Genomic DNA, 22,218 nt, shown 5'->3' with positions numbered 1-22,218 from the left:
TCTGATCTTTCAGCATTCACCCCAATAACTGGCTGCAGGTTTGTTTTTATTAGACCATTTAAGATTCATGCTACAATTGACACTGGAAGGGTGGTCTTTGAATATGACTTGGATTTCAAATCTCCTGATGTACCCCAGCAAGCACACAGTCCCTGAGCAGCTGATGGGACAAATCCTTTAGCAATGCACACCAAAGATTCCTTTGATCATGATGATTAGAAAAGTTCATTGCAGATGAATGTCTCAGTGATTAACTCAAGGCAAACGGCTAAAGCCATAGATGAGAATATCAGACCTGTCAAATCTGAATATTTGAGGATGAAGCCTGGGTTTATGCTGGGTCCCGCCCAACTACCCAACAGTCCTTGGAGGGAGGAGTGAGGATTAAGAAATAATAGATATGAAAAACTGAGATGTACGACTTAAAAAAAAAGTCAGAGACACAGAATAGTATTGGGAGGGCTCTGGGTCAATACCACAGTTGCCCCGAGTTTGTTCCTCATGAGCTTTTTATACACCAGCAAGGGGAGAGGTGAAAGACCTCCCCCTCTCAAGGACACAATGGTTCAAGGTACAAAGTACAGACAAGTGTAAACACTTTCTTAATTCTCAAAACATCTAGTAGCCATGAGGCAAAACATCCTGTAATTTGACCTTGAAGTATAAGACCATTCCTTAGGTAACCACTCCTTAGGCCAAAGCATTCTATTATGCAGCCTTGAGGGACAAAACAAGCTTGGACTCTCTGACCTTGAGTCACTGTGGAATAAGGCCACACTATGGAATCTCTGTGGCCCCCACAGGTTTATGGGAGCAGAGGATAGGGAGGCTGAATACATGGTAAACATACTGTCTGCCTTCTAGAGGCTCTTAATCTACTTAGAGAGAGAGATAAGAATGGAAGCATCTAGGAAAGGTTTGTGGGTGAGGTCTGATGTGAGTGGGGCTTTGTAAAATGGACAAGATTTCTACTGGTAGAGATGGGGCCACACACACACAAAAGGTCAGGCAGGTGAGTAAGCTTAGCACTTTAGAAAATCTTTCTTCTTCTTCTTCTTCTTCTTCTTCTTCTTCTTCTTCTTCTTCTTCTTCTTCTTCTTCTTCTTCTTCTTCTTCTTCTCCTTCTCCTCCTCCTCCTCCTTCTTCTTCCTCTTCCTCTTCTTCCTCTTCTTCTCCTCCTGCTCCTCCTCCCCCTCTTCTCCGTCATCATCATATGTGTGTATAAATGATGGGAGAGGGGCTTTCCACTACAGTAAACGTGGAGGTTAAAGGGCAACTTTGCACAGTTGGTTCACCTTCCTCCGTTACATGGGTGGGTTCTGGGGCCCAAATTCAGGTTACCAGTCTTGTGCAAGGATCTTTACTGGCTGAACCAGCTCACCAGCTCAGCTCAGCATTTAAAAAGTAAAAAGGTTTTATTTTTTATGTGTGTGAACATGTGTGGGCACCTGTGCAGGCTAGAAAAAGTATCAGATTCTTTGGAACTACAGCTACAAGTAGCTGTAAACCATCCAATGTAAGTGCTGGGAACTGAACTCGGGTCCATCTGAAAGAGCAGCAGGTGCTTTTAACTGCCGAGCCATCTCTCCAGGCCTTCAGGGTAGCATCTTCTGGAGATTTGAAAACACAGTGTTGTGGGATATCAGCCTAGGTTTGATGTTAAACTTTTATCTCATTTGCTTTTTCTTTGTACACCCCCTTTTTTTCTTTCAAAATCTTTTGAAGGGATGTTTATTCTAAGAATTAAGGACTTTTGTCTATGAATGCACAGTATCATTAAAGCAACCAGAAAAACATAACACCATCATATCTAACATCTCATCCATTTTCAAATTTTCCTAGTTGTCCCTCAAATGAAATTATATTTCATTGATTTTTATCTCTCAATGTAAAATTATATACTTAGATTTTAAATTTAAATTTCCTTAACATTTATTTGTGTTTTGTTTGTGTGTGTGGATGTGCACAGCAAGGTCAGAAGAGAACCTGTGGGAGTCAGCTCTCCTGTGGAGGCCCACAAAGCTTCCTAGTGAGATCTGAGCTTGCTTTACCCAGCAGAGCTGCATTAGAGGATGCCTTGACCATGTGTGTGGTCACCAGGTGTCTGGGATGGTCTGCACTTGGCTGTGCTGGGGAAGGGAGGTCTTTTGCCCCACCCCTTGGCATTTCTTTAAAAAGCCCTTTAGTAGAGACAGAAGGGGCTGATGAGTTTTGATCCAGGCCCTCCCGAGGCTATCCTGTGTTTCTATCTGTCTCTCTCCCCTCTATATTTCTATCTAATCTAATTTTATTATCTAATAGAGATATTAAAAAACTTCTATATTTCTCACTTCTCCCCACTCAAAAGTACCCTGGGGAAAAGGTGGGAGCTGGTCTCTCACATTCTCCTTCTACCATTTGGGGAGCACACTGTCACATTCTGAGCTTCTTGTCCTGACCAAACCTCAGACCTAGACAGGTAAAATTCTTGCAGGACATGCCAAAACTTCAATAGTTTTACCCTGTCATGTGAACACAGATATCCCGAGGACACTGCTCAAGGGACTATTTAGGAAGCATAGACTGGACTCCCAGCAGAACTGTGAGAAACACATTTCTGTTCTTCTTAAATTGTGTAGCACTAGTGGACTGAAATACCTAAAGATATAAATTGGTTCACAAGACTTAATTTCTGTCCCATTCAAAAACAATTGCTTGCTGCCTCCATCAGTTAGGTTCAAGTACATTTTCAGACTTGGTGACAATTCTGAAGAACCAGGCTTTTGTGGACCCTGAAGGGCCTCCTCCCTCCTTTGTAGTTCATGGTTCACAGTAAATCAATAATGCCACTCTTCTCCGGCACGTGTCTCCGGAAACCAATGCACAGAGCTTCTACATTTAACCAGAGATCTCTAATAGTGATAAACTTGTTCTTACAGCTCAGGCCCTGGCCAGAAAACATTACAAAGTCTGGAAAATGCATAGAACTAATTGCTAAGCTGACCTGGAGAATTGAACTCTCCTTAAGGAGCCAATAAATGAAGCATGGGAATAGTTTTTGTTTTGTTTTGTTTTGTTTTGTTTTGTTTTGTTTTTGTTTGATTCAGTTTGTTTCCTCTCCCCTGCTACCCCCAGACGGGGGTTCTCTGTGTATCCCTAGCTGTCCTGGAACTTGCGCTGCAGACCAGGCTGGCCTTGAACTCACTGTAGATCCACCTGCCTCTGCCTCCTGAGTGCTGGAATTAAAGGTGTGCGCCACCACTGCCCAGCAGGAATAGTTTTACAGTACAAATACAATCATCTCTCATTGAGAAACCAAACAAAAAGCAAGATTGCTTCATCTATGGTGTTTCATGCTACATTACATGAACCCTCCGGAAGTCACAATGAGCTGGGAAGCCAAGTCTCATTGGGGTGGAGATTAGGTACAGTGCAGCACAGACCCACACTGACAACACACAGGAATTAAGGGGCTTGGGATATTGTGCCATGCAACTTGAAAGGGAAAGGCAAGGACCGAGTTCTTGTTCTTACAGAATCCTGCCTTTAGAGATTAGCAGCTACTAGTGTGAGCCCACACAAAGGGATATGCCAAGCAGTAGGTTGGAGGCAGCAGTTCATTGTGTCTTTGGGGCACATGCGAGAGCACATGGCAAACATACTGTCTGCCTTCTGGAGGGATCTTGGTCTACTTAGGGAGAGATGGGAGTGGAGAATCTAGGAAAGGTCTGTAGGTGAGGTTAGATGTGAGCAGGGGCTGTGTGAAATGGAGTTTCTGGTGGTAGAGATTAACTAAATGTTGTACCCAGAGTCCCCCAAAGACCTTCAGGAGACCAAATCCGATGCAAAAGCAAAGAGTCTTTTTATTTCGAGTTAACTCGGGACTCTCTGTCCGTCTGACGCTACAACAGAGGAGAGACTCTGAGTAGCAATGGGGCAGGGTTTTTAAAGTAAAGGGGGCTTGGGGTCTACAGACTACATAGGAACAGACTCAGGATTGGTTTATTCGAGTGGCAATCATGTTAGCAACTTTTAATTGGCTAGGGTTAGTTGGGGGTTACAGTTATCCATTTTTAGGCAGGCCTGGACAAGTCCCAGGCTTTGTCCTTGAGCTGCCATGGAGGCACGTACTGACTGTGGGGGCTGGCTCAGTGGCCCAGGCTTGTCTCCCTGTCCCTGCTGCCAGGGGCATCAGTGATTGTCCTTTGTCCATGGCCCTCTCAGAAACTGCTTGCTCAAGTCTCAGGAAACTGAAATTGAGGCCTGATCTCTGAGAGAAGACTGAGCAGCCTGTTATGGCGTCTGCTTGGTCCTTTCACTAAAGGCGACTTTTGAGCTCACTCTTGCCTAAAAGAAGACTACATTTCAAATATTATAACAGTAAATAATGGCTCTGAGGAAGGGAAACATATTTAAAATGTTTTATATTTTTGAAAGCCTAACATGCAGCTGGGCAATGGTGGCACACGCCTTTAATCCCAGCACTCAGGAGGCAGAGGCAGGCGGATCTCTGCGAGTTCGAGGCCAGCCTGGTTCTGGCCAGATGACTTCTCTTATGCATGAGTGAATGAGAGTTCAGAGTATACATCCTAACATTATCATGAAAATGGACTTGACTCTTGAAGATGTGACACTATAGTCTGAAAATGTCCTATCAAATTGAGCTTGATTAGTAAGAGTGGTAATTGTATAGATCGAGTTCCAGGACAGCCAGGGCTACACAGAGAAACCCTGTCTCGAAAAACAAAACAAAACCAAACAAACAAAACTCCCAAAAGTCCAATGTGCTACCCACTTTGCCTTAGAACCACCTTAAAAAATATTTTTAAGTGTTAAATGGCCAATAAAGTTCTGGAAGCTTCTGGGTTTGCTTCGTGTATAATGGGAAATTATTCTAATACTGAGACAGCGGAAGAAATTGATGAGTCATCCTGGGAAACCATAGAGTAAATCATTGTACATTTCTATACGAGAGATGTCCCAGAATAGGAACAGTGAAAAGAAGAAGGGTTCTTGTATCAAGGATACATTTTTTTTTTTTTAAAAAAAGGGTCAGAATTTTGTGCATGTGGAATTACTACATCAAATGAATTTGGAACACACTAGAGCTCCGGAGGTAAGATAAATATGTGACTGTGTCCTGTGTTGTGGAACAGTCAGATCAAGGTGTCCCACTAGGTTGCTGGAGATACACATTTGGCTCACGGGCGAGAGTGCACAGAAAGTATGCCTGAAATTATAAACCTACAAGAAACGGTGTGGAGAGAAGAGGGCTGCTGAGACTTAAGTAGAGTTTAGTAGAATGTGAAGGAGGCCGCCCACCCGCAGGCTCTGACTTCCGGAGGAAACAGAAACTGCCTGACAAGGAACCGGAGCCGATGGGCCCGCCTGCTAAACGCTCACCTCCAAAGCCCGGGCACTCTGCACGTGGTCCGGGGACGGGCGGGAAAGGCTGCAGCGTGCGCGCGTGCGCAGCGAACAGCGGTTGGGTTCAGTGGCAGATTGGGCCCCCAAAGAGAATGTAACAATGGAGCTGCCTCCTCCTCCGGGAATCCGGAGGGTTTCCATCAACCCTCTAGAGGCACCCCGCAGGTTTTCCATCTTCCCAGGCGTGATGCCCATCCGCTCATCTTTGGGCTCATTTTTGGCCACGGCTGGGACCTCGAAGCCCTCCATGCAGAGCAGCCTGAGGGCCCCGAGCCTGATACCGAGCCCCATTCCCCAGAAGAGCTCCCTCAGCCCCGCCGACGCCATGCGGCGCAGGGCGTCCAACGTCTCCTCCGTGCACTACGCCAACGAGCAAGGCAAGCCGCCACCCTTGGACGAAGACAAAGAGAAGGACAAGGGCAAGGGCAAGGGCAAGGGCAAGGGCACCGGGACGCGGCTGCTGAACGTGAGTGGCCCGGGAGGAGGGAGCGGGCAGGATGGCAGGCCCGGAGGTGCCCTAGGGACCGCAATCCCGAGACCTCCCTCGCGGGAAAGGGGGCCACACTAGACACCTTAGGCAGCTTAGCCTCCTGCAGCGTCATTTTGTCGACTAGGAGATGAAAGGCAGTGAAAATGTAGACGGTGACGCTCGTTGGGACAAAGAACAGTCACTACATGCTCACTTGTCATTTGTCAAGATGTCATTTGTCTGGATACCTGCCAAACCCCAGAAACTTTATTCATTCATTCTTCCTTCCTTCCTTCCTTCCTTCCTTCCTTCCTTCCTTCCTTCCTTCCTTCCTTCCTTCCTTCCTTCCTTCCTTCCTTCCTTCCTTCCTTCTCTCTCTCTCAATATCTCTCTCTCTCTCTCTCTCTCTCTCTCTCTCTCTCTCTCTCTCTCTCTCTCCTCCCTCCCTCCTTCCCTCCTTCCTTCCTATTTATTTATTTTGTTATGGAGGGTCTTTAATTTGTTTCATTTTGCCTTACTACATAAGGCCCGGCTGACCTGATAATTTGCTATGGAGCCCAGGTTGGTTTCAAACTCTTAGCAATCCCCCACCACCACCTCCGTCTTATATACTTAAGTGATGGGATGCTGGTGTGTGCCACTACACCCAGATATTACCAAGGCCCTTAAATTATGACTCTGGAGGACTAATTCTTCATCAAGTCTCCAGTATTTAGTGGTAACGAGGGGCTGGAGGCATACATGACAAAGGAGAACCAAACTGTAATTCATTCTATATAAAGGTCATTTTATCCAGCACTCAGAAGGCAGCAGCAGGCAGATCTCTTGAGTTCAAAGCCAGCCTGATCTATAGAGCGAGTTCCAGGACAGTCAGGGCTACACAGAGAAACCCTGTCTCAATAAACAACAACAAAATTCAGAAACAAATGGTACATAGAGAAGATGAGCTCTGTCTCTGTAAAATAATAATTTGATCTCCAAAGTTCCTGCTAATTCCAAGAGTTTAGCATGCTTTTAGAGCATTGTTAGGATGGATTGAGAGCAGATTAAAGGCTAACTAAAAGGTAAGTTTCTAAGATGTGCTAAGTTAAAAATCACAAAGGTTTATAAGAGAGATGTGCTTCAAAATCAGACCATGGGCTGAGCTTGTTGTGTATGACCTCAAGGAATTTGGGCTTTGTTTCCCAGAATAGTGATTTCTAATATTGTTTTGAACATGGCAGTTCCTTGTCAATGTAAAATTTTCCTTTTGCATAAAAATAACTGGTCTTTATTACTTGCTGATTGGGTGATTATATAACCACAAAAATGAACAAATAAGCCTGGTATTATTAATAGAGTTCTCTCCAGCTCATTGCTTGTTCATTTTTCAGTTTTTCGTTCATCTCTATTCAATTCTTCTGAGGTCCTTGGCAAAGCCTTGGTATGGGGATGCTGAGGAGATGGCTGAGTAGTCAGGAACGTGTACTGCTCTTGCACAGGAACCTGAGTTCAGTTCTGTACCCACGCTAGGCAGCTCACAACTGTCTGTAACTCGAGCTCTAGGAGATCTGGCCTTTGGGGTCACTTACACGCATGTGCACACACTTACAGACAGATATACAGACATACACATACATAAAGAATAAATCTCTAAAATCTGGATTTTTCAGCCTCCACCATAGTCCTCCTGGATTAGAGGGGTAAATGCGGGAATGTGCTCAAATTAAAACTATTTTTAACTGATTCCTAGACATGAGCTTGAGAATCACCTCAGAGGAAAAGGGGAACATCGGTGTGGTGACTAGGTTGACAGAGCAGCCAGAGGAACTGGATGAGCTGTGGTGGGGATGTCCCTTAGTTTGTAGAGAGCTTGTCTAACGTGCACAAGCCCTGAGCCCAATCCCCGCACTTCAGAAACAGTGGCACATGCCCGTACTCATATCAGGAGGTGTAGGCAGAAGGATCAGAAATTTAGGTCATATTTGCCCACATAGTGAGTTTTAGAAATGGGTAAACTGAGTAAAAGCAGACAGAGGGGGTAAGTGACTGGAAGTCTCAAATATTTTTTTAATTTAAAATTTAATTTAAAAATTTATTTATACCGGTGATGGTTTGTTGGTTTGTCTTTTCTTTGTCAACATGGTGTAAACTAGAGTCACCCAGGAAGAAGGCAGTTCAGCTAAGGAATTGCTTCTGTTGGATTGGGCTGTGCCTGTGTTTCTTGATTGGTGGTTGGTGTGAAAGGACTCAACCCACTGTGGGCCACGCCACCCCTGGGCTGGTGGTCCTGGGTTCTATAAGAAAGCAGGCTGAGCGAGACATGGGGAACAAGCCAGTGAGCAGCATTCTTCCGCGGTCTCTGCTTCAGTTCCTGCCTTCTGATTCTTGCCTTGAGTTCCTGCACTAACTTCCCTCCGTGATGGACGGAGTATGAGCTGTCACATGAAATAGACCCTTTCCTTCCCAAGTTGCCTGTGGTCCTATTGTCTTAATGACTTTTCTATTTCTGTGAGGAGACACCATGATCAAGTCAACGTATGAAAGAAGGCAGCACTTAATTTGGGGCTCACGGTCCCCGAGGGTGAGCCCATGACCACCATGACCGGAAGCACAGCAGCAGGCAGGCAGGCTTGGTGCTTGAGCAGTAGCTGAGAGCTTATATCTGATCCACAACATGAGGCAGAGAGGGGTTAAGTGGGAATGGTGGGGGATTTTGAAAACCTTCAAGCCACCCTCAGTGACACATCTCCTCTACCAAGGCCACACCTCCTAACCCTTCCCAAACACTTCTACTGACTGGGATCCAAGCAACCAAATATATGTGCCTATGGGGGCTGTTCTCTTTCAAACCACCACACATAGTATTTGTGATAGCAATAAAGTAAACTGGCATGCCTTTAATCCCAGCATTGGGGAGGCAGAGGCAGGCGGATCTCTGTGAGTTTGAGGCCAGTCTGGTCTACAGAGCGAGTTCCAGGACAGGCACCAAAACTACACAGAGAAACCCTGTCTCGAAAAAACCCCCCAAAAAGTTTTATTAAAATGTAGGTTTCTAAGAAAATTGGAAAGATTGGTTATGCATAGTACTTAGATTAAGATATAATAAAAATGTGTATTGTCATCCAGGTTTGATGCCATAGCCTCCTGCGTTCAGAGATTAAGATATCAGGATTGGGACCTTAGGACTAGCCTGGACTGCATAGTGAAAATCTGTATCAAAGACTTGTGCTGGCTCTTTTCAAGTCAACTTGACACAAGCTAGACTCGTTGGAGAGGAGGAAACCTCAGTTGATCTGGCTGCAGGGAAGCCTGTGAGGCATTTTCTTAATTAGTGATTTGTAGTTGGTTTTGTTTTGTTTGTTTATTTGAAACTCTTTTGGCTCTTTGGGGGGCCCACCACCAAGCTCATGCTATCTTGGGCACTTTGAAATTCTATTCATTTCTGAGATGTGTTTATCTTTTCCTTTTTTATTATTCTCTCATACATTATACCCTGACTGCAGTTTCCCCTCCGTCCACTCTTCCCATCCCCCTACCTCCCCTGAACCCCAGATCCACTCCCCCTCCTTTCCCTTTAAAAAAAGAGCAGGCCTCCTAGGGATATCCACTGAACATGTCGTAACAAGTTTCAATAAGAATAGGCCCAAACTCTCATATCAAAGCTGGACGAGGCTAGAAAAGGGTCCCAAGAACAGGCAAAAGAGTTAAAGACACTCCCTACTCCCACTGTTGGGGAATCCCACAAGAACACTCAGCTACACCACTATAATGTATATGCAGAGGTCCTAGTTCAGACCCATACAGGGCCCATGATTGTTGCTTCAGTCTCTGCAATCCCCTGTGAGCCCTGCTTAGTTGATTCTGGGGGCAGTGTTTTCATAGTGTGCTTGACCCCTCTGCCTCCTACAATCATTCCTTTCCCTCTTCTGTGGAGTTCCCCTGGCTCTCTCTGGTGTTTGGCTGTGGGTCTCTGCATCTGCTCCCATCTGTTGCTGGATGAAGTTTCTCTGATGACAATTGGGCTAGGCACCTATCTATGAGTATAGCAGAATATTGTTAGTAGTCATGTCATTTAATTTTTTTTTTCCAGTCATATCTGGGTCTCTGGGCTGTCTAGCCTCTGGTTCTTGGCCATCCAGGCAGTGTCAGGCATGGGTTCCCTCTCATGGCATGGGTCTCAAGTCAGATCATTGGTTGACCACTCCCACAAGTTCTGTGCCACCATCTTACAGACAGGACAGATTGTAGGTTGAAGAAGGTTTTGTGGCTTGGTTGGTGTCCTAGTCCCACTGCTGAAAGTCTTGCCTGGTTACAGAAGATGGCCAGGTCAGGCTCCATATCCCCTATTACTAGGAATCTTTGCTAGGGTCACTTTAGAAGATTCCAGGGAGTTTCCACTGCACTAGGTTCCACATCCCCCTGCCCAGCTGCCCCCTAATTCCAGCCATCTCTCCCAGTACTCTCTCCCTCCAACTCCCACCCCCAACCCGATCCCTCCTGTTTCCATCCTCACTAGCCCCCAGTCCAGGCAGAAATAAAGAAAGAAATTAAAGACTTCCTAGTCTTTAATCTCCTTGAAGGAGATCAAGGGGATACATTTTGAAAAGGAAGAAGTCAAAGTATCACTATTTGCAGATGATATTATAATATATATAAGTGACCCCCAAAATTCTACCAGGGGACTCCTACAGCTGAACACCTTTAGTACCATGGCAGGATACAAGATTAACTAAAAAAAAAAATCAGTAGCCCCCCTAAACACAAATGACAAATAGGCTGGGAAAAAACACTCTTTATAACAGCCACAAATAATATAAAATATCTTGGGGTCACTTTAACCAAGCTAGTGAAAGACTGGATGATAAGAACTTCAAGTCTTTGAAGAAAGAAATTGGAGAAGATATCAGAAGATGGAAAGATCTCCCATCTCATTGGATCAGCAGGATTAACATAGTAAAATGGCCATCTTACCAAAAGCAATCTACAGATTCAACTCAATCCCAATCAAGATTCCAACACAATTTTTCACAGACCTTGAAAGGACAATACTCAGCTTCATGTGGAAAAACCAAAACCCAGGCTAGCTAACACAATCCTGTACAATAAAAGACTTCCAGAGGCATCACCATTCCTGATTTCAAGTGCTACTACAGAGCTATAGTAATAAAAACTGAATGGTTTTGTCATAAAAACAGATAGGTGAATCAATGGAATCGAAGACCCAGATATAAATCCATGTACCTATGGACACCTGATTTTTGACAAGGAAGCCAGAAGGACACAACAGAAAAAACAAAGCATCTTCAACAAATGGTGTCTAACTGGATGTCAGCATGTAGGAAAATGCAAACAGATCTGTATCTATCATCCTGCACAAAACTCAAGTCCAAGTGGATCAAAGACTTCAACATAAAGCCAGACACACTGAACCTAATAGAAGAGAAAATGAGGAATAGTCTTGAGCACATTGGCACAGGAAACAACTTCCTGAAAAGGGTTTATCTTTGTGTGTGTGTGTGTGTGTGTGTGTGTGTGTGTGTGTGTGTCTTGAAACAACACTCATTTCATTGGTCTTTGTATCATTGTGGAATTTACTGTTGTAAATTCACCCTACTAAGTCCATTTAGTGTTGCTCATATGTGTGTGTGTGTGTGTGTGTGTGTGTGTGTGTGTGTGTGTGTGTGTGTGTGTGTATGTGTGTGTGTGTCCCCAGGTATGACCATTTGGAATTGAACAATCTTTATGGGACATCCTCACTGGAGAAAATGGACCCTCCGTCTCTCTGCAGCCATTGACTGCCTGTAGCTCTTCATCTAGCGGTGGACCTTGTGAAATTTCCCCATTCAGTCAGCATGTCAACTGCCGTTAACATCATGCAGGTCTTATTCAGGCAATCATATTGTTGAGATTTCATGGGTGCAATTTCCCTGTCGTGACTATAGGATAGTATTTAGTGGAATGTGTTGCCACAACCTGTGTGTCTTGGGTCCTGGAACCCTGGAAATCTGACTAGGGAATACAGGAAAGCTGGGGTCACCGCAGTGTATTTATTACATATAGCACAGGGGAAAGGAGTTAGTTAGTCAATCAGTCTTGGTAGGAGGTCTCTGTAGGTGAGCAGTCTCAGGCTGTAAATATCCAGGAGAAAGAAGCTACAGTTGCTAGTTTTTACACACACTGCTAACATTCACACTCACACCAGAGGAAGGCTTTGCCTCTCAGCCTTACCCATGGGTCTGAGGTGTTGGTCCCTGACAAGGCGGTGCCCATGTCAGCAATACGGATTCACTCAGGACCTCATCTGTTCTTTATTCATTTACTCAAGGTTTCCTCGGCTCCCCACAAGGTGTGCTGGTCCTCTGACTCTTACCGATTGTCTTCCCCTCCCATGATTTTCCCTTGGGTGCATGGTGGCATTGCAGGTGTATCAGTTGGGTTTGGGCACCCAATTTTGTGGATCTCTGTAATCGTCTCCATCTATTGCAAAAAGGAACTTCTTTGATGGGGTAAGAGGTACATTTATCTGTGGGTATAAGGATAAGTATTTAGAGTATAATTAGAAATTATATTAATTTAGGAAAACAGTAGTTGTAGATTTTCCTTTAGTGTCTGTGACTTCTCTAGTCATGGGTAGTTGGCTAGGTTTTCATTGATGGGCATGAATTCCCTCCCATCAAGCCAGCCTTGGGTTCAGTTAGACAGCTGTTGGTTACCTGCAAGATAAAAGTGTCACTCCTGTTTTATTGGGGATATCTTGCTGGGCTGGTTATTATTGTGGTTCCTTCACTTTACAGCTAGGTAGGACTCGTTGCTTCTCTCCCACGGCAGCATCCATAACACCTTCACATACCACAAGAGCAAGGCCTCATGGAGGAGGCTTCCAAAGGAGAAGGATGACCATCAATACAGAAAAAAAAAAACTCTCCCAATTTTCTTCCTGTAATAAGTTTGAATGCAGTTGATCTGATTTTTCTTATTCCCAGTGGCCTGTTACAGGATTCAAGCATGCTGTACTTCTAAGCGATGGGAGGTGAAGGATACTGTAAATGTGACTGGTGGTTCTTATTTGATGTTCTGATGTCCTTAATTCCCCCCATAACGTCTTTCTTTCTCCTTCCTGTCATGCATTCAGGGGACCCCGCTTCTTCTCAGATGTCTTCACCACGAAGCAGTACTCCTCTGAGGGTCCCACACTAGGTCCTCCAGGGCCCTTCTCTCGCCCAGTGCTGGACCACCTGTGTTGACTTTCTCCTCAACTCTGTCTCTTCTGTTGCCTCTGCTCCTCTCTCCTATTCTCCACAGTCACTTATGGATTTTCTTGTCTTGATCTCTGTCCCCATTGGTTTGTGCTGGGATTTTTACTTTATTTCTCTCCCTAAAGGAAATCTGGAAATTGTAAGGTCTTTCTCTAATGTGTCCTATGTTTGTTCATACACATGTGTGCTTTTCTCCTCTTTTCTGATTTCCTTGATAATTCCATATTTACTATGTATATTTTTATTTCTTTGTTTACCTATTGATGAACTTATTGAAGATAGAAATGAGTTTCATATTCATAGTTATATCCACTGCCTAGAGCACCAAATACTTACTACACACTCAGAAAATATTGAATTGGAATAATATTTTATCCAGTTATGTTCTACTTTTTCTTCTAAAGTGTTGAATTAATTTATTTTAATTATAGATGCTAAGAAAAACTCTTCAAGGGTCTGACAGTGAAGAAATGGTAATAGCACAGGAAACACCAAATTTGATACCATTTGGAGACGTGGTATGTATGAGTAACCTTCAATAAGCCTGTACAAATTATTTCTAATTTGATATGAAACATAGTTGATATTTGTTATCTGGTAATTGAAAAGTATGTGAAGAAAATAGTCCTTTATGATAAATATAATCATGAATTTTTTATTTACATGAGCCATAAAACCATTAAATATTCACCAAAATTATTGGAAAACATTCTGATTCACAGAAACAATGTTTTGTAGAATAAAGATTCCCCAGGGACTGGAGAGATGGCTCAGCGCTTAAGAGCACTGACTGCTCTTCCAGAGGACCCGGGTTCAATTCCCAGCACCCACATGGCAGCTAACAACTGCCTGTAACTTCAAGATTTGACACCCTCACACAGACATGCCTACAGGCAGGACACCAATGCACATAAAATAAAAATAAATTATTAAAAAAAAAGATTCCTGATCACCTGACATAACTGTAAGACATTGATTTGGGGCCCAACCTAAGATCTGCTAATGTCAAATGTCTGTCTGAAAGAGGAGTCTATGAACCAGTGTTTTTGTTGAGCTCAAGTGATTATACTTAGTCCAGATTGACCTGTGCTTTGAACATTGACCCCTTCACCGCTCTTCCATCCCCCTCTCCAAACATCAGAAGGAAGAGTTTCTGTGTGGCCACAAACATTGTTTGGGCTGCCAAGAGGCCTCAGTGGGTAAAGATACTTGCCACTGCCAAGCCTGAAGACCTTCCTTTGAACCCCAGGAAGCGCAAGGTGGAAGGAGGAACCAACTCCTGCAAGCTGTCCTCTGGCCACCATAATCATGCCATTATGCACATGTCGACAGACAGACAGACAGACACACACACACACACACAGAGGTGGGATGGTGAAAGGGAGAGAAAGGGGAGAAAGGAAAGAGTGAATGTAATAAAAAATTTAAAAGAAGAAAAGTATTTTAAAAAGCTTTTTCTATCCTTTTGTGTGTGTGTGTGTGTGTGTGTGTGTGTGTGTGTGTGTGTGTGTGTGTGTATCAGTACGTACTTGTATGTATGTGCCCGGTGCCCATGGAGGCCGGAAGAGGACATCAGATCCCTTGGAACTGGTGGTTTGATGTGGGTGCTGGGAACTGAACTTGAGTCCTGTGCAGAGTGCAATATGCTCTTAATCACTGAGATGACTTTCCAGCCCCAAGAAACCATACTTCTAGTAAGAACAAACAACAAAGAACTTCTAATGTGAAAAACCCAACACAAGTGTGTTTTAAAAATTTAAAAACGGCCGGGCGGTGGTGGCGCATGCCTTTAATCCCAGCACTCGGGAGGCAGAGCCAGGCGGATCTCTGTGAGTTCGAGGCCAGCCTGGGCTACCAAGTGAGTTCCAGGAAAGGCGCAAAACTACAGAGAAACCCTGTCTCGGAAAAAAAAAAATAAAAAAATAAAAATTTAAAAACGGTTCAATGTAAAGTGTAAGAAAGTTAAAAAATGTGCTTGCCTTTGTGTTCTTGTCTCGGTTGCTGTAGGTCGGCTGCCTGGCTGTTCACATAAAGACTTGTAGACAGTTTTCTCACAGGTGTATCCTTTTGGCTTGTAGATCACAGTGTCAGCATGCCCTGCTGTTCTGGTTACTGATTGCTGAGTCACTAACCACTGGAAAACATAGCAGCTTGAAACGCTAACCAGTTTATCACCAAACACTCCGCTCACCCACTAGGTGGAACTTCTTCGCAGTGTTAGCTTTGGCTACCATTGGGCAGTTCAAAGGGACTGGGATGCTCGGCCCTTCAGTGTGGGTGCCGGCAATGTCGGACTTGGCTGGGTGGGTGGTTAGAACGCTTGTTCTCTTCATGGGATCACTCACAGCCTCCTGCACTCATTTTCAGTTTACAAAGTGTCATACGCATTTCAAATGAAACCTGGATTACTGTAGTTTTTCATGTTCCCTCAAATCTTACTCTTCGGTGAATATTCCTGTCCTCCATCCTAAGGCCGTTTCAGTTGCAGTCATTGGATTTATGTTAAAATGACCATAAAAGCCTGCTCTGATTCAAGGACAGCAAAAATAAATCCCATTTTTCAGTGTAGAAAAAAAAAAAAGATTTTTGGCCATCTGTAATTTACCTCAATCTCCATGTAAACTAAAGGAAAAATAATGCTAATTTATTTATAAGCAATTAGTCTACTTCCCTTAAACATGTTAAAAAGAATTTACTTTAAATTTGTGCCTTGTTTTGGTTCTTTGAGCCTATGTCTTTCTATGTAGCCCAGGCTGGCCTTGAACTCTCAATCCTTTAGTCCCAGCCAACCAAGTGCTGAACTACCACACTCCTCTATTCTTATTTTTAAACCATTCTCATTATGGTATTTCTTTTTCCTTTTTTGTATAAAGGGAGTTTTTCAAAGAATTCTCTATAGAGATGTTTTAAGATACTTAAATCTTAAAGACACTTTTTTAAAATTCATAAAGTACTGGGAAAGCAACACCATACAGTGAAAATGAGGGCTATAGTGAAGTGAATTAGAGCAGAACACTTTGCTGTAAATTCTGTCTTAAGATTCAGTTATTCTTAATTTATATGCTTATTTATATATACATCCCTAACTCTTTGGCTGGCTCTTGGGACCCTATTCCTCATACTGGATTGTTGTACCCAGCCTTAATACCAAGGGAGTTTCTTAGTCTTACTGCAACTTGATATGCCATGCTTTGTTGATACCCATGGGAGGCCTGCCCCTTTCTGAACAGAAACAGAGGAGGAGTTGTAGCTGGATAAATTTTTCCCACTGGCTGATACCCAAATAACCAGTCTGAGGCTTAATATTAATCACAAACTGTTTGAGGTATGGATCAGGCTTCTTGCTTGCCAGCTCTTATACCTTAAATTAACTAATTTCTCTTAGTCTATGTTTTGTCACATGGCCATGGCATACTGGTCTGCTGGCATCTTGCTTTTTGGGTGGCTGGATGGCATCTGCCCAATCCACCTTCCTTCTCTCTGTATCTCTCTTCAATTTCCTGCCTGGCTATAACCTGTCTTGCCATAGGGCAGAGCAGCTTCTTTATTAACCAGTGGTAGCAACACATATTCACAGCATATAGAAAGATACAGCAAGGAGTGGATTTCCGGAGACGGGGGCGGGCAGAGGGGAGGTGGGAGGAGGGAATGATAAGAGAGAAGGAAGGGGAAACTGTGGTCAGGATGTAAAATTAATTAATTAATTAAAACGTCTCTACATAATAATTACATATAGAAAATAATGTCAATTATATATTATAAATACTTAGTCACCTTAAAATTAATATACAGAAAATTTGCAAAGGAATTATGCTAAGAGTGTGAGAATAAAGATATGGTAGGTATGTAGAGAAGAATGAACATTCCTGTATGTACTTGATTGCTTTTTATAATTTGGTCTGGATTGTTTAATAGATTTTACAATGTGGTATTTGATCAATTACAACAAAACTTGTTTCCTAAATATTTTATTTTCAGTCATTATACAACAGCATGTTAACATGTTCATTCGTGTCTCTATAAACCACATCATGAAATGCACAAAACTTCGGAACTTGAAAGCTGTTAACAATGAAAAGAACCTTGTCCTTAGGTTTGATGAAGTGAAGTATTTTTCTGTACAGGTAATGGTAAAATTCTCTTCTCAATGTGATGATGTGTCTTTATAGTTTCAAACATTCTAAGTACTTACATTTTTTGGAAAAAAAAAAAAGGCAGACAAGAACCAAGAGTCCCACTTTTTCACTCGGGGGATTCTGCAGTGTTTTTCTCCCGTGCGGTGGCCTGGGGCGTTCCTGAGGACACCGTGCTGTGAAGTGCCTGCTCCCTGCGTGCGTGCTTGACGCTTCTTCCCTGGCAGGCTCCTGGGTGACCCTCTAAGCCATCTAAGCGTTTACCTAAGGAAGCCGCCTCCCCCCCCCCCCCCCCCCCCCCCCCCCCCCCCCCCCGTCCCCTCTGCAGTGTGGTCCGCGGTTCTCCATTCTTTCCTCCCTCTCCTGTTCCGTCCTCTCCTCCAGTATCTTCTCCCCATATGGACTCCTCCTGCTGTTTTCACATAGATGACACAATCTTTGTAACAACCCCAAATACCTCTTTCCCTGCCCCCTTTCTCTTCACACACAGAGACAGACAGACAGACACACACACACACACACACACACAATCTTCACAGATATAGAAAGTGAGGCACTACAGGAGTTAAAGGACTTGTTGGGGCCATGATGCTGGGACGCAGTGGAGCTGGAACTGCATAAGTTCCGGCTTGAAATCATACTCCATAAAACTGCCTCTCAACCGGAACTTGTGCTTCTGTTTACAGTTAAGCTTCTTAAAGGCTTACATAGAAATAGTGAAAGCTTTCTTTAAAGCTTTCTTTAAAATAGTGGCCGATTGCCCAGGGGTCAAGAGTACCAGCTGCTCTTGAAGAGGTTCAGTTCCCAGCACCCACGTGAGGCTGTAACTCCAGTCTTAGGGTATCTGACGTCCCCTCTGGCCTCTGTGAGTACCTGCATGCATACAGTGTGCAGACATGCACTCAAGCCCACGAACATACACACATAAAATAAATAAATCTTTTTAGAAGAGTAGTACTATACTTTACAGTTACAGGGTTCATTAATTAGTCTAAGAATTTCTTAATTGTTTTATATTGCATTTTACTGAAATTCTAAAGCATTTCATCTATGCTCCATATGTCTTTGTAAACTTTATTTCAACTAAATGTTGAGTAGGAAAGATAATTTTTAGGCCTGAATTCTTAAAAAGTAACAAGAGGGTTCAGTGAGCAGAGGCATTGGTACCAAGCCCAGTGACTTGACTTTGATTTCTGGGTCCCGACTCCTACAAGCTGTCCTCTGACCTCTATCTACCTGTGCATAGGGTCACATGTGCTCCCCCTCACATACATACATACATATGTACACACATACATACATGAATAAATGAATGTAAAAGAACACCAAACAAGGCATAGTTTGAAATTAATCTAGTCTATTGGAATGTCGATTGTATAAAGCGATGGCTTTCCCTGACATTTTCATATGTGTGAAGAACATACTTAGATCCTATTAAGCTCTCCATCACCCTTCTTCTCCCACCCCTTACCCCTCCCAATCACTGATAGCCTCTTTCCTCTTATGTCCCCTGTCTTTTTCCCTAAATTCCAGTCAGGAGAGAGCACTAGTCTTTGTGAGTCTGGCATATTGTGTTCAACACGATCGTCTCCAGTCCCATATTTTTCCTGGAAATGACATAGTTCCACTTTTCTATGACTGACTGACACGTCACTGTGTGTGTGCTACATTTCTGACACCATTCAGTCCATTCCCGGACCCCTAGGCTGATGCACTGCCATCGGCATGGGTATGGAGGCCAACACTACCGTGTGCTGACTTGGATTCTCCTGTATCGGAAGGGATGTGACTGGTCCAGATGGTCATTCGGTCTTCATGTTTTTAAGGAGCTTCCTTATCACTCTCCATTCCCAAAACCAGTGATGCACAGCTCAGCCCCGAATCCTCCCAAGCCTGTCTTGTTTTCTTCTAGATGAGAGCTTTTCTGATTGGAGTAAGATGGAATCCACATTGTTTTGATTTGCAGTCTCCGATGGCTAAAAACGTTGAGCATTTCTTCATGCTCTTTTTGTTATTTGGGCTTATCATTTGAAATGTAACTATCCAGTTCATTTGCCCATTTGTTGATTGGGGGTTATTTATCCTTTCAGCATTTTGTCTTCTGAGTCCTTTACATATTCTGGATATTAATCCCCTGCCTGGTGAGCAGCTGGCAAGGAGAATTTGTTTTCCGGTGCAGAAGCTTTTCAGCTGCTGCAGGCGGGCTTGCCCGTTCTGGCTGTTGCTCCCCGAGCTGCTAGAGCTCTGTTCAGAAAGTCACTGCCTCCGAGAGTGTCTGAAGTGCTTTGATCTCGGTCTCTTAAAGTCTCAGGTCTTACACTAACCTCGTCCATCACCTCTGGATTTGTTTGTATACAAGGTGAAAGGTGGGGATCTAGATCTTTCTTCTGCATGTGGGTATTTGGTCTTTTCTAGCACTGTTTGCTGAACTGTCTTTTCTCCAATGTATACTTTTTGTGCCCGTGGAAAATCAAGTGGCTGTATGACCTTAGGTCTGGGCCCTGTAGTTGACTCCTTTGTCTGTGGCTGGCTTTACCCCAGTGCCAGGCTGGTTTTGTTGCTATGGCTCTGTTAGGATAATTTGAAATCAAGATAGCTCTAGCGTTGTCCTTTCTGCTTAAGATACCGGAATCACTTCATCTTTGTGTGTAATTTCAGTCGAGTGCTGAGTGCACCTTTTTATGTATAGTTAAAAAGACAAAGCAGGCAATAGATGATTCAAAGGATCATCATTAATATTAGACATAAACAGGTCCTGATTTTGTTGATATTAGAATATGTGGAATGGTGAACTTGAAAAGTCACAAAGCTAACATGTAAAAATTAATAGTTAGTGATGCCCATGGTATAGTATACCTTACGGATATATTTATTTGGAAATGATGTCTGAAATTCAGGCTTGAAATTTAATACTTCTTTTCATGCATTTTGGTATTGAGGTTCCCAGACGTCAGGATGATGAGCGGAATAATATTTTCTTGGAACTAATGCAAGATGGAGGAAACATAGAAAAACCTCCACTTTCCTTGGGCAGTGTTGAATCACACCTTTATGAAGTAATACAGGTATGTATAAAATATCCATTTTACCCCCAGCTACATGGGGACCCATACCTGTAATCTCAGTACTTGGGGAGTACAGAGAAGACAGTTATGAGTTCAAGGTCATCCTCAGCCACATAGTGATTTCAAGGACAACCTGGGCTATGTGAGACATAGTTTCAAAAAAAAAAAAAAAGTAAAAAAGAAACCTTTTATTTTTTTTTAAATCTTGGTACCATACTGTCTAGTTGGTATTTGTCACTGTGGTTTCTGATGTCTGATGGATTCTTTTTGTTTAGCACATGCATAGGAAACAACGTTCATTATAAACGTATGAAAACATATTAGGATTGCCAGATAGCTTGAGGCTTAAACTAAGAAAACTTGGAATTCCCAAGCAAGAGCATATCATTTGGAGCTATTGGGGGCAGCATGGAGGAGTCTGCCTTACTCTCTGACCTTGCCTGGTGTGGGCTTTGGAGAAGTGCCTGTGCTTCAGGGGTCCGTAGGAAACACAGTGCAGGGTGATGGCGAGCAGGAAAAAGGATGCTTACCAAAGTACTCAGCATGAAGTATGTAAGGTTCTCAGCCGTGAAGTTGGAAGCAGTAAAAATGCTCAGGAAGAAGAATAAACCACAGAAGTTGGATAGGGTAGCAGAGATATCCACAGATGGGGACCAAGGATGACGAAGACTTCAGAGCCTGTCCATGCCTTTGGGGTGTGAAAGGCCTCCCACCTATCCAGGAGCTTGTCATGGAGGTTTGCATTTAACCCTCAAAACCAGAATTGGGCTTGATTTCCAGAAAGGGAAGTCCACCCAGCAGAAACATTGCTGCCCCTGCACATTTATTTTTGTTGTTCACACCTGGATTTTCCTTCTCCTGAACATTCATTGTATTTGTATTTTAATTTAGTTAAAAGTCATGTTGTACTTGTATTTTAGCTACTGAGTTCATGTATATTTAAAAATGATTTCATTTTATAATACTCTTTAGATAACTTGCAAATACAACCATGAATAATTCTACATTTATTTTCTAGAAAGGCTGCTTTACCGAAGTATTGCAAATGATGCATAGACACACCGTAAGAGCTTTACAAACCTTCCTAAGATTTATGCATGTGTGATATTTTAACACTGTATAGAATTTACTCTGATAGTTCATAGCCTAGTTTTTAAAATTTTTTCATTACACTAACCATAGCCATGTGAATTAATAAAAATATGTGACATAGAAAAAAATCACAATATTTGCTCATAAATTCATTTTAATATAAAAATTTGGTATCATTTTCAGACTCAATTTAGCTTTTTTATATTTTTATAATAATTATAATATCGTTCCCTCTTCCATTTTCTCCCTCCAACCCCTCCCATGCACCCCTCTTGCTCGTTCTCAAATTCATGGTCTCTTTTTCTTTAACTGTTATGTATATACGTAATAAATATGTTTGATCTTATTAGTGAATTGTGGAAGAGAGGATTAGAAATCACCGGATGAGACAGGAAATGGCTCTGACTGCTTTCAGTGCACAGACCAAAGAGCCTCGCTGGAGAGTCCCTGGGGAGGTGTTTGCAGCTCCTAATTCCGAACCGACTTAGATGTTAGTAATTTGATTAACTGGGCAATCCGAGACACTCCTGCTGTCTCCTGGCCAGAACGGGGGTGAGGAACACATCAAGTCACTGAGTACGGGGTCCTTTTTCCCTTCACACATGGTCAACTTGGGTTCAGAGGTGAGGTTGCTTGTCTCGGTCTAAATTTGATCTGGGGTGCCATTGAAAGGCATGTGAATAAACCATCTGAAATACATACATATATGAAACATGATATAAAATATGTACATATCCGTCAATATCTTAGCATGATCCTACTGATTACTCTAGGTTAAAACTTTGTACATTAGCATTGTATTTTTTAAGATGAAA

The 22,218-nt window shown here is 43.0% G+C and overlaps 1 protein-coding gene across 1 annotated transcript in view; it reads left to right on the top strand.

The window, feature by feature from the left end:
- Nucleotides 1–5,506: 5,506 nt before the first annotated feature.
- The window catches only part of C2cd6 (C2 calcium dependent domain containing 6), a 92,266-nt gene continuing 75,554 nt past the window's right edge, over nucleotides 5,507–22,218 (top strand). Inside the window, exons 1-6 of the mRNA XM_052749538.1 lie at nucleotides 5,507–5,872; nucleotides 13,545–13,631; nucleotides 15,121–15,172; nucleotides 17,092–17,237; nucleotides 20,186–20,311; nucleotides 21,330–21,374. Of these exons, the coding sequence (XP_052605498.1) occupies nucleotides 5,507–5,872; nucleotides 13,545–13,631; nucleotides 15,121–15,172; nucleotides 17,092–17,237; nucleotides 20,186–20,311; nucleotides 21,330–21,374 (822 nt within the window). The remainder of the gene's footprint in view (nucleotides 5,873–13,544; nucleotides 13,632–15,120; nucleotides 15,173–17,091; nucleotides 17,238–20,185; nucleotides 20,312–21,329; nucleotides 21,375–22,218) is intronic.

Source organism: Peromyscus californicus, unplaced genomic scaffold, assembly GCF_007827085.1.
Source record: "Peromyscus californicus insignis strain IS unplaced genomic scaffold, ASM782708v3 Scaffold_21__1_contigs__length_65335640, whole genome shotgun sequence".
Lineage (NCBI taxonomy): Eukaryota > Metazoa > Chordata > Mammalia > Rodentia > Cricetidae > Peromyscus > Peromyscus californicus.
Note: the sequence above shows the minus strand (reverse complement) of the source record. Positions and strands in the feature narration are given on the sequence as shown.